This window comes from Colletotrichum acutatum (genome assembly GCF_030867785.1).
Source record: "Colletotrichum acutatum strain CBS 112980 chromosome Unknown BDZ83scaffold_14, whole genome shotgun sequence".
Taxonomy (NCBI): Eukaryota; Fungi; Ascomycota; class Sordariomycetes; order Glomerellales; family Glomerellaceae; genus Colletotrichum; species Colletotrichum acutatum.
In genome coordinates this window covers 263401-275848 of record NW_026849008.1, presented here as the reverse complement: position 1 = coordinate 275848, position 12448 = coordinate 263401, and the positions used below count along the sequence as shown (strand labels likewise).

At 54.9% G+C, this 12448-nt stretch overlaps 2 protein-coding genes across 2 annotated transcripts; both read left to right on the top strand.

Moving 5' to 3' along the window:
- Positions 1-2053: 2053 nt before the first annotated feature.
- BDZ83DRAFT_569378 (uncharacterized protein) lies at positions 2054-3227 on the top strand (the record flags this gene model as incomplete). Its single annotated transcript, XM_060504186.1, has 2 exons — positions 2054-2733; positions 2795-3227. 2 exons carry the CDS (start codon positions 2054-2056, stop codon positions 3225-3227), a joined length of 1113 nt encoding a protein of 370 aa, XP_060368982.1.
- A 3954-nt stretch (positions 3228-7181) lies between these two features.
- BDZ83DRAFT_569318 (TBC domain-containing protein) lies at positions 7182-10420 on the top strand (the record flags this gene model as incomplete). Its single annotated transcript, XM_060504177.1, has 3 exons — positions 7182-7628; positions 7686-8296; positions 8446-10420. The coding sequence occupies 3 exons, from the start codon at positions 7182-7184 to the stop codon at positions 10418-10420; spliced, it is 3033 nt and encodes a 1010-aa protein (XP_060368981.1).
- Positions 10421-12448: the final 2028 nt, after the last annotated feature.

The following is a 12448-nucleotide window of genomic DNA, read 5'->3' as shown; positions in this document are numbered from 1 at the left end:
CCAGCTTGCCTATCTACGGATACCTTATCCAGCTCGGCGTCGTTCCTGAATCAAGTGGCAGCCCGGCGCAGACCACCACCCGATTGCCATCTGCTTGCTCTAGTCTTGTCTCACCGGCCCGCGCTGTGGCACTTTTCTGGACGCTCCTTGGCTCCCTCTTTACCATCTTGGACATTGTCAATCATCGAGCAATTGCGGATACGCTTCTTACAATCCCTTCCTGCCTCATCTCTCACTGGCAACCTCTCATCTGGCGCCCCATCACTCCACGTCATCTCCCACCCATTACCCGTACCTAGCCCTTCACCCTTTCTCACCGTACCCATCTCATTCACTTTGGACCCCTGATTTCCACATTCTCACACCCCCGTGTGCTCTATTTCCCTCTACTTACTGTACCTACTGAGAGGTTCACCTAAGGTAGTGGACGAGTACGGACGAGACCGAGACAAACAGCGCTGGCTTCATCCCAGCCCCCAGGTACCTTATACCGTACGCCATACCAAACAGCCAGGTACCCTCGAGTGCAGAGAAAGGAACTGCCTGGATACGTTCCGTATGCATGGTTGTACCTTAATACGAAATACATCCATCATTGGCAAGCCGCAAGCCGATTCAATCCACTCATAGGCCAAAGACTTTGGCTGTCAGTTCGGTCACAGTCTATCTGAGAGACAAGCCAGCCCATTGACGCCGGACGGTACAATCCCTGTCCCCCACCGCCCATCACGCACGTCAAGCAGCAAGCAAACGAGCCAGTCATCCCGCCAGCCTAACAAACCTGCGGCCCGGACAGGCCAGGACCACCTCGCCTTACTCCACGCACTCCCCGCCGCCCGCCCGCCGTTCTTCTCTCTTGTTGCGATCGACTTGACGAAACGTCGCCCGCCCGCTGCGGCCGCGCCTCTCCCTCACCTCCTCCGCCCAGTGTAGGCCAACCCAGTCCAACCCAGCCAAGCGCGAGACAACAAGCGACCCAGCCAGCCCGTGTCTGACCGAGTCTCAAGCCCGAGTCTATTGCTACAGTACCCTATCCGTACGGATACACGCTCACACGCTCTTCTCGACTAGGCCCCTTGGGACCCCCCCGTTCGACCTGTTCCTTGGGACCGTCGCGTCAAGCAAGCCCCGACCCCCCAAAACCATAATAATAATAATAGCTCCGCGCCCATCCTATCCCATCCCGTCCCAGCCATGTACGCTCCCGGCTACGGCTTCTCCAATGTCCCTCCGAACTTCAACACCGGCGCCCCACCTCCAAACCAGAACCCTCACATGCAGCCAGGCTCTGTCCCAACCCAGCCGGGCCAGCAGATGATGTACAACCCTAATCAATTCGCTGGTATGCCCGGAGGCCAGCCCGGCTTCGTCGGCGGTCCCAATCCCGCCATGATGTCGGGCGCTGGCCCTGCAGGCATGATGCAGAACGCCGGCATGCCACACATGGCTGCCAATGGTCAAAGTGAGCTCCCCCCTTCCTTGCCCTGTCTCTCCCCGTGTGTGTCCACGTCTGCCATCGGTCAGAGAGTCTCGTATCTGCGTCACGCCCTCTGATGCTGCCCCGTGGCAGCATGTGTTGCCCGTCGATGATCGAGACAAAGATCGTGGTGCCACGAGATCGCGTCTGTCTTGCAGTCACTCCGTCACCATCGTCATCATCATCGTCAACACACACCCGCCAAACGACATGGCACCGCAGTATCTTCCAGCATCTATCCACGGAAACACGCGTTTGCTAACATCAATGTATCTACCAGTGGGCTTCCAAAACCCTTACCAGGGCAATCCATACGGCGGCAACATGCCCGCGCCGGGCGGCCAGCATCCCAACTTTGGAGGAATGCAAGGCTTCCCGATGAACGCGGCGGGCATGACGCCTCAACAACAGCAGCAGATGATGATGCAGCAGCGCATGCAAGCGCAGCAGGCACACCAGCAGCAGCAAGGGCAGGGACAAGGAAATCATGGAAACCAAGGCGGCATGCAGTTGGGCTCGACACCTCAGAGGCCGATGAGCGCGGCGCAAGGTGGACAAGGCTCTCCAAACAATGCGATGCAGCAACAGCAACAACAGCAGCATCAGCAGCACCAACCTCAACATCCCCAGAACCCTCAGCAGCAACACCAGCAGAACCAGCAACATCACCAGCAACAACAGGGTCAGCAACAGCAGCCGCCACAATCGCAAAACCAGCAACAACAGCATCAGCAACAACAAGCACAACATCAACAGCAACATCAACAGCAACAGCAACAGCAACAGCAACAGCAGCAGCAGCAGCAGCAGCAGCAACAACAACACCAACAGCAGCAAGCGCAGCAACAACAACGTCAGCAAAACCAGCCTCAACAACAGCACGCGCAACAGCAACAACAGCAGCACTATCCCACGTCGCAACCTCAGTCACATGGCCAGACTCCTGCGGCTTCAGCGCACCAGCACTCGGCTTCCATCGCGTCCGTGACGACCCCCCAGACCCCGACATTCCCTCAACATAACCAGAACGCGACTGCAAATGGCACATCGTCGGTGTCGACGCCCCTTAGTCCCGGTAGCGAGTCCCGCGAACAGGAGAGGTTCTCACTGCTGTTGGAGATCAACCAAGAGCTGTTGTTCGAGTCAATGCAGTTGCAACACACGCTGAGCGAGTTGAAGAAAGAGACACCAGGAGAAGGAGATCAGGCAAGGAAACCGACCCAAGAAGAAGGGTCGGTTCAGCAGGACTACAGCCAGTAAGTCACTGAGACAGATATGAGGTGGAAAACAAAGGAAGACTGACATCGTTCTTCACAGTTGTATGCGACGACTTCAAGCGAATCTCGCATACCTAGCCGCTTTGGCCGATCGCAAGGGAAACGTCCAGGTTCCTCCATCGCCCGCTTACCTGTCCTCCCCGCCACTGAATATGGCGCTCAAGATCCGAAATTCAACCCCGCCAGGCGACATTCCCGAGAACAATCCAGACCCGATGACAGACCGCGAGGAACGATCCAAATACCTATCTGAGCTGTACAGAAAGCTTCAAGCGCTGTTTCCAAATGCGGACCCCAAGAAGGAGCCACCGTTCCAGGCCGCGGGCCGCCCTCAGGGTCAACCGGGGCAGCAGGGACAAGGTCAGCGGCCGCCGAGCCACCACGCGAGCCCCGCCATGGCTCAAGCTCAACGGCCCATGCAAATGCAGAACATGCCCGGAGCACATCAGCAGCAGGGCATGTCTCTATCATGATCAAGGCGCGAGGAAGCGACATGGATCGGCCTCGGCCATTGGGTAACATGGCGGCGTTCCGGACCCTAGGGAAATGTATGAAAGAAAAAAAAAGTCACAGTTTTTGGCGCGGGTGGCGGGTTCTCCCGCTGGCACCCTCTACGTTGGAGAGCCATAGCTGGAGATTTCCGCTACAAACTTTGTTGCGTTTGGAGCTGTACGAGGTGCAATTGCGCGGCGTTTGATGGATTTAGAGGAGGCCGTCAGCCAAGTTTGCATAGACTATACTCTTTGGAGCCGATGGAGTTGCGGCATACTGTGTGTTAAATAGGTCGGCATAGGGGAAGCACATTGGCTCGAAAGAGGTGGATGAGACGAATCGAAGATTGGATCATTTCAAAGGGCAAGCGCCATGTTCTCTTGTCAATTGTCACTATGTGTGTGCTTGAAGGATCCTCACGACCCCGTGATCGATATGTTTTGACTCGGGCCGGTGACAACCGATACCGAGACAGCTTCATCGACGGCCGTGCCATGCTATGCGTTTCTATGCGGCTTTGCAGGCACCAACTAACACAACACGATGAGGTCACTCGTGGACGGGGGTTATTGGTTAAGAGGCACATGTCCCTATAGCATCACATTGTCCTCAACCCAGTCAGCAACCAAGGGCGTGTCACACTGTAGAATCACAATGTATGCGCATGTCTCCTGACTAGAAGCCATCCCCTTTGCGGGAACTTGTCAAAGTTGGATTTATCCGTCCAACACCCCCGCAGGTTTAGGTCTGCGCTTGGGGCTCGCGCAAGTACGACAGGCAGGTGGCGTAAGGAGGACTTGACAATCTCCTATACACGGCAGGTTTATACACCATCTCGCGCCTGTCCCGAGTGAGTGGCATACTTTTACACGTCTGTGGGTATTCCGAAGGGCCGTGGGCTGGAGCTGTGGTGCGGTGCCCCTGTCCCATCGGTTTGAAAAAGATTTGGGATATGCAGGTTCTGGATGGAAGCTACGGGATCTGAGCCGTAGTGTCTGTGTGTACATGGAGTCTGGGTATTCAAGAAGATCTTGTGAAAATGATATTCAAAGGTAGGCAGCGGAGAGGCATACTCTGTAGTGATGACATCCTACGTAGGCATGTTGTGTATTCGTACCTTGGGTTGACTACATCATTCGTAGATCATGGATATTCAACAGGCTTGCGGATACATCATACGGATACTGTGAAAGGCTGAAGCCAAGGAAGGACCCCTTGGGACCGCTCGTTGGGCTGGGCGTTTGTGGATGCGGTTGGGTACTCGGTAATACCCGGCAAATGGGAGGAGGGAGGGAAAAAATCACGAAATGATGAACAGAGTGGATCCCGAAAGCTCCCCGCCGGCGTATTTACTTCCAGCGTTTTGCCATTCGGCGGGCCATCAAGAGAGCCTTCTGGAGGTTGGACACTGGGTGAGGATGGGATGGGATCACGGAAATGTGCCTGCCGTCGTGCAGCACGCGTGGAAGCTTGTTTCTGTGCAGGTTGCTGCAGCCTGCAGGAAGGGGGGGGGGGGCGGGGGCCGTGATTGGATTGCTGATGGGTGCTAGCGGTCCCGTACCTTGCAGAAAGTGGCTGCTTTTTTTTTTTTTCACACGCGTGCCTTTTCTGCTGCTAATTTCGTCCGAGCTTTCGAGATGATTTCGTTGTATTTTCTCTTGGGTTGGTCTGGCCAGCCATGATCCAACAGATAAATAGTGATGTAGATCCTTTTTGACCGTTGGTGCTAGAAATAGGGGGTTTGCTGATAGGAATTGCCATGGTCCGTACAATTGATGTGTTCATGATCAAGATACGGATACCTTGGTAGGTGAGTGACGAAGTGATGTAAACAATTCCCGGGTTACACGTCAGACAAGAGGGCGAATGAGCGCGTGGGATTCGCGGTTTTTCGTTTGTGAACCCTTACCCCCGGTGCCCGCCCCTTGGGAAATTGAGTTCCCCTCTCTTGCTATCCGGCTCATATGAAAGAAAATGTTGTCATCAATTAAACGCTTCTTACCCGGGCATCGCGCCGTTTGCCAACTCCCTCCATGGCATCTGAGGCTGCCTAGCTGCATTACGGGCAATCGTTATCCGTGGGCATACTTGGTACACGCAAAGCATCTTGTTTGCAGGCTCCCTTTCTCTCATACCCGCCCTGTGATGTGACCATTGAATGCCATACCTACTCAACCGATGAAAGGGAAGAATACAAGCGGGAAGAACATGCCACAGCAGGGCTCCTATGATCTATCCGTAGTTCCCTTTCCCCAGCATGGATTCCCGAGTCCCCCTTTGACCGCTCACTTCATTCCAGACCAGTCGAGATTCGCCCAATCCCCATTGCCAACGCAACCCAATCTCATCTGATCATCACCCGCACTCCCTCCCCTCTGTCCCCCCCCTGTCGCACATCCCGCATTCTTGCCAATCCATCAGACCTAGACGTTTTTACTACTCCATGAGACCACCACTGCACCACCACCACCAAAAACCGCCACCAAGCCCTTGGGGATCGACCGGGCTTGGAAACAAACGCCTCTTGGTATCCGCGGTGATCTTAGGTAAAGCACACACTCGAGCTTTCCAAGCTATGCGCGCTAGAAGAGGCGAACACTTTGGCCCTGGCAACGTCTGAACTGCCACTGCCTGACTGCTCAGCTGTGGCTGCCTCTCTCTCGTGTCTCTCAGTGACCACTTCCCCCTTCCCAAGTCCACGTCTCCCAGTGGCACAGGGCCTGCAGTCGTAAATCCAAGGTGCAAGTGGAGGAAGTACCGACGGATAACAGAGGAAGAAGCTATCCGCTGCTGCCCTACTTTGCAAGAATAGACTGAGGTGCTGCCCAGGAGATTCGAGAGGCTGCAATTGCCAATCCATCGGCATCCACCTACCCTGGGCCGCCCACCCCAGCGTTTCAGCGTCCTTGGCCCCTCGATGAAACGACATAACCACAGGAGCACTTGACCAAGTTGACTGACGCGCCTGCAGACCCAATCCCAATCCCCTCCTGTTGCCGTCCAATCCTTTCTTGATTCTTCCAGGTTGATTCTTCCAAGTTCCTGGTTCTCCCTCCAATTCCCATTCAAACTCTCAAAGTTTGCCCTTTGCCCTCTCGGCTGTCCTAGGCTTACCTACTCATCATCCTCCCCCCGACTTCGCTCGCTGCTCGTTCAAGGAGGCTGCTCATCTGTGGATTCCGCCCGTTTTCTTTTTCCCCCCCTCCCGCTGCTGCGCTGCCGTGTCGTTCGTTACTCGATACCCCCTTGCTCTCCATCGAACAAGGAAACCGTTGGAGGAGATATTTCGGGACCCAAAGCCACACCCACCCGCCGTTGCAGCAAGCAGCAGCCAGCCAGTCACTTTGTTGGACACAACCACTACCCGCACCGAGTCTTGTTCTCTCTGCTTGCTGTGTTACCGCTGCCAACCTTGTGCACATCCCTGATCATCCGCATTGCTTGTGGCTTTCCAATTCATTCTCCTGCCGCTCGCCCTTCTCCCCCCTACCCCGTACGCAGTTCATTGGGTACGACAGTCTTTCGGCTCGCGAGCCGCCCACCGACAACGTTGAACCACATCGAACCTCGAATTCGGGAAACTTGTCGAGAGACGAGATTGGCCTGCGATTTTATGCGTCTTGGAAACAGCGCCACGGCTGCGCGCACTCGTCGTCGTTGACCGTCCTACGCATACTGTGGGATCACCTTCGACGAGTTCCACATTCCAGTCACCACTGTGATTTCTTGTGGCCAAAACACCAATCAAGCAGTCGGGCGGCCTGGCCATGGACCTGGCGCTGCAGCAACGGGATGAGGTCGACCACAACACCGAGCTGACGCATGCCAAATCCGACACGAGACCCGCCGCCGCCGCCGCCGCCGCCGCCAACGCCAACCAAGACGACGACGACGACCACCGGGAGACGACGCCCAAGATGTTGGCCCACGATTCCATGGTCACTGTTAGGCTTTCCGAGCCGCCTGCTCTAACCCTCGACACCAATGTTGGCCCCGATTCACCCCCGAGAAGGAGACCTAGTACCGTCAAGATTGAAAAGCTTCCCTTCCCGACAGAGACGCTAGAGGTCAAGACCCAGGACCAGCCAGAGGACGAGACCGACGACACCCCACCGAGTTACCCTACGACACCGTTGCCTGTTACGAGCGCTACGCGGAATCTCCAAGACGAGCTTGTGGACTGCGAGGACGAAGCCGAAGAAGAGGGAGACCGTATCACCTCACTACCAGCTAGGGGCACCCTACTCGAGACGCCCATAGAATTCAAGAGGCCCGTCGTTGACGAAGAGGAAGAAGAAGAAGAAGAGGACGAGGAGGAAGTCAACTGGGACGAACTGCAGAAATCCGAAGCACAAGAACCTAGGGACGCGGATACAGACAGAGTAAGTGCATGCTGAGGTGACTCCAATAGCAACTTTGTCGAGGCTTACAATTCCTAGTCTACAGCCATGTTGCTGGCTATGCTAGAGCAGGAGAATGATAAGCTGGCGACGAACCCCAAGACCATCAAAGTTCAAGCCGTAGAACAAGTGGCCGCTTCCAATCGCCCGAGACCGCCATCAATGGCACAATTACGACACATGGTCCACGGGCCAACACCCCCGGCCTTGCGATACTCGATGCTCCCGCCGCCACCAATGACCGATCTCGAGTTCTACGCCGCGTTGGTCAAGGACTATCAACAGACGGCTGCTCGATTGCCAACGCTTCTATCGAACAAGATCCGCAAAGGCATTCCCCCTCCGCTACGAGGCGTCGTATGGCAAAGCATGGCAGGCGCAAGAGATTCTGCACTCGAGGAACAATACGAGCGATTCACGGGCGAGTCGAGTCCCTACGAGCCTATTATCGGCAAAGACCTTGGTCGGAGTTTCCCTGGAGTTGACATGTTTCGCGACCCCGAGGGCGACGGACAACGCATGCTCGGACGGGTGCTCAAATGCTTCAGTCTCTACGATACGAAGATCGGTTACTGTCAAGGGCTGGCGTTTCTCGTTGGCCCTCTCTTGATGCACATGCCCGATAAACAGGCATTTTGTGTTTTAGTCCGGTACGTGTCAAAATCCCAAAAAGCAAACCCAACCGGCTGCCCGACCCCCCTCACCCGATTTCCTGGGAAAAGGGGTCCGAGAGAAAAAGCAAAACAAGGTTTCGATGCAAATGCAAATGCAACGTTGAGGCTAACATTGAGATGGGCAGATTGATGGAACGATATGATCTGCGAAGCTGTTTCCTGCCAGACCTGTCAGGGCTGCATGTCCGCATCTACCAGTTTCGAGAGCTTCTTCGAGAGCACATGACACCAGTATCGAACCATCTGGAGGAATTGCAAGTCGATCCGGCGTACGTTTCACAATGGTTCCTCAGCTTTTTTGCTGTTACATGTCCCCTGCCGATGCTGTTTCGCATCTACGATGTCATCTTTGCCGAGGGGGCCCCGGAGACCCTGATGCGGGTCGCCCTATCCCTGATGCAGAAGAATCAGGCCCGGATTTTAGCGTGCACCGAGCTCGAGGATGTCATGCAACTTCTCCTTTCGAGGGGTCTGTGGGATTGCTACCATTACAACGCAGATGAATTTGTGCAGGACTTTGTCAGTTTATCGGGCGTTGTCACCAGAGAGACATTGCTACAGTTGGAGCAGGGGTACAGAGACGCGCAAATTGCTAGCGCTAATGCGGCGCGTTCCTCCGACGTGACCACTGCAGCCTCCCGATTCCTCGGCCGCATTTGGGCTTCCTCCACCATCATCTCCCCGAAGTCCTCCTCCACCCTCAGCCCGGGCCTCACCGCTCCGTCACGGCCTTTGAGCATGCTGCGCAGGAGCACATCGAAGCAGAGCCTGGCCTCCACCCTCAATTCGATGGAAGCCAGCTCCGTCAGCGTTCTCAGTTCTGCATCCACCGAAGCCACCACCGTCTCCCGAGATTCATCAAACACCGACAGCGCATCCATCCGCGAATCGACCCCCATCCCTAGCGGCGGCAAGGCCTTCAATGGCGGCAAGAACAATAAGGAGAATGCATTGCACACCCAGATCGAAGACCTCCTCACTGCATTGACCGAATTGCAACGAAACCATGCATCGCTCGCCAACGAACTCCAGAAGGAACGGGAACAGCGCGAGGACGATAAGCAGGCCGTCCGGTCGCTACTGGACGGTCTGCGCAAGAAGGCCAGCAACGACTCTGTCGGTACCGATGCGAGCGTCGATACTCTCAAGGCGACCGATGACCCCGCAAATGAGGCACGCGAGGGAGGCGAGGGAGATGTGTCCACTGCCAAGACAGGCGAGCAAGATACTCCGTCACCAGGAGACCTATCACAACTCCTCGACAATGTCGAAGAACGATTCGGACGCCATGGTAGCGGCAGTGTCGAACATAGGATGTCCAGAGGCGAATCCAAATCGCAAATGCAACAGGAATTGCAGCAACTCAAGGACCAGCTCGCCAGCGCGGTATCACAATCGCAGGACTACAACCGGAAAATGCACGACCTAGAACAAGAAATTACGACCCTCAAGGATCAAGTGCGGGAATCCCACTCGCATACACGCATCTTGCACCAGGACAAACAGCGACTGGAGAAGCAAATTCACACGATGAGGGCGCGGGCATCTGCCGCCGGTGCGGAGAGTAATACTCAGCCCGATGGTGATTCGCCTGTGAGGAAAAGTTCCGCAAGTGGTGCGAGCGGTTTGAGGGAATTGAAACTTGGTAGGAGCAAGTCAACTCCGTCCCAAGCCGGATCGATATTCAGCAAGCGTTCCTCATCAATGCCGAAGCCTCACGACTCGACACCACCACCGGCTACACAGGCACCGCCTCCCGTACCGGCCCCGCCACCGACGGACGACCAGCACGAGGCGTTGCTATTGGAGCTCGTGCAGGCCAAGACTTCCGAAGCTATCGCCAGGCAAGAGGCCGAAGAGACGAAACAGAAGCTTGAGAGCTTGAGAAAGGCATACAGCCTCGTTACCGGAGAGGCATCACAGTCACAATCTGCGGCAACGGCGGCAGGAACGGCAGCATCAGCCGCCATGGGTGTCTTTGGTCGCCTCACGGGAGCAGCGGCAGAGCCCGTCAAACCTGCCACGCCGACGTCCGCCCCAGCAGCAGCCGCAGCAGCTCCCGCGCCCGCGGCGGGAGGCTTCTGGGGCTGGAGGAGATAATCAGGACCCTGTTCGACCTCTTTCACGATCACATCGGCGTTCCAAACACAATAAAATTAGAGGAGCATTCGGAGCATCTAGATCATTTTGCATTCTGGTTCTCTCAGCGGGTACCAGGCCCGTCTGCTTGTCACACCTTCATCACTGCATTCCAAAATGACAGGGCGATATGGCGGCTTTTTGCATCTGTGGAAGTAGGCCTGCTCCTCGCCTAAGGGAGCATTTTTCTTCTTCTTCTTCTTTTCGAAACCAACAACTCATTGCACGGCATTGGCATTCTAGACTGTTTACTGATTTTTATTATTCCATTCATACCATTCATGGCATCGGAGTTGAGGAAAGGGCACTGTCCAGACCCCGACGGCGAGAGCGGACGGATTATCGTCTCCGCCCTTTATGAAACTAGGGATGTCCGTCGGCCCCATTTGTTTGATTGTTCTTTTTTTTTAATCCTCTCTCTCCCCCTCCCCCCTCATGAGTAGAGAGGGATTTGGAGGTTTTGTCGGAGGAGCAGGACTTTTTTTTAGTCAGAGTACAGATAGTATCAGAATACCAGTGGGAAAGAAATCCAAAGTCATGAAGGGATAATCATCAATACCATGAACCAGTTCACCATACGCTGCAAAGTGACTGGCAATGTGTCCTCTTCCGTGTTGATTAGCCTTTGGGCAATATAGCATTTGAGTGTAATCGTACTGAGTAGTGTAGAGCTGTACCTAAAGTGCAAGCTACCCTTATCAGTGGTCTGTGAGTTAACCCATGCCCGTGGCGGGGACCAGAAAAGGGCGAACCCCTTTTTCTTTTGACCCGTTTCGGCAACATCGTGGGTCCTTTGATGTTGCATCTGCAGCAGTTTTGGGTTTTGCTTGGCTTCTTGGGTAGGCACCCCATGTTGTTCTGTCTGTGCTGGGAGCGTGGGGACCCTCAAAGTGTGGCGGTGCGATGCTACGATGGTGGATGGTGTTGTGGTTTTTTTTTTCACATGTGATAGCTGTGGCGCAGATACGACACCAGGGTGGTGGGGGGGGGGGGCAGAAAGGAGACTGGGATATTGCTAGTTTGGAGGGCATGTTGCTGTGGTAAGAAGTGGATTTGGGAGAGGAGAAAGAGCTTTTTTCTCGATGCTCTGTTTACGTACTTTTTTTTTCTGATATCGTTGTCTAAGAGACTGATGAGTCACTTTTTTGGGAGGATGGGGAATATCGATACGTTATTTTCTCTCTCCGTTTGACTGTTTTTCCGTGTGTCTGACCGAGACATTCTCGCATGGGCGGGTTTTGGAAGCCCTTTTTTCACGGCTGGATAGATGCAGCAGCAGCCACAACTACGATAGATAAAAAAAATAAAATGAAATGGTACACGTGGTCTGTGAAGGGGAATGGCTCTAGTTGCCTTGTCACTTGGAAAAACATGTCAAGTGTCAAGTGACAGAATAAAGACCATGGTTTCGTCCATCTTATCAGGCCCGCTGGCAGCGTTGGGCACGTGTAGGGAAAGGATGCTGGGGAGCCTGGAGCACGTGCCGCAAAGACCGGGCGTTCAGATCCGGTCCACGGCCGGCGCGGGGTGACGGTCACGGACGGCCGGTGTGAGCTACGACTGATGTTGTTTTGTGGCTTGCCTATGCTTGAATAGTAAGTGAGGTAGAGATGGATTCGTCTGATGGCTGTAGCTTCTTTTGCAACGGTGGATTGGTCGTTGCCAGTGGCAGAAGTTGCCGGTGGCAGAAATACGGTGACCTAGCTTGAGGCAAGGCAGCCCTAGCTGTCGTATCTCAGAAGCTATACGTGATGTGCTGGCAGGTCGTTAGCTTTCATGTGTGCTCGGGATGTCCTGGATTCAGAGGTTGGGCGTCTAAGCAACGGATAAGAAGGCTCTTTGAAGTTGTACTGTATGGGAGGGTCGAGGTGATATCGTGAGTTTTTTCTTGTGGTTGCATGGGAGTGGTGGACGGGCTGAAAGTGGACGGGCCACACGGCGGCGCTAGGGAGTGGGTAGCTTGTGTGTTGCTTGTGAAGCTAGGACCAG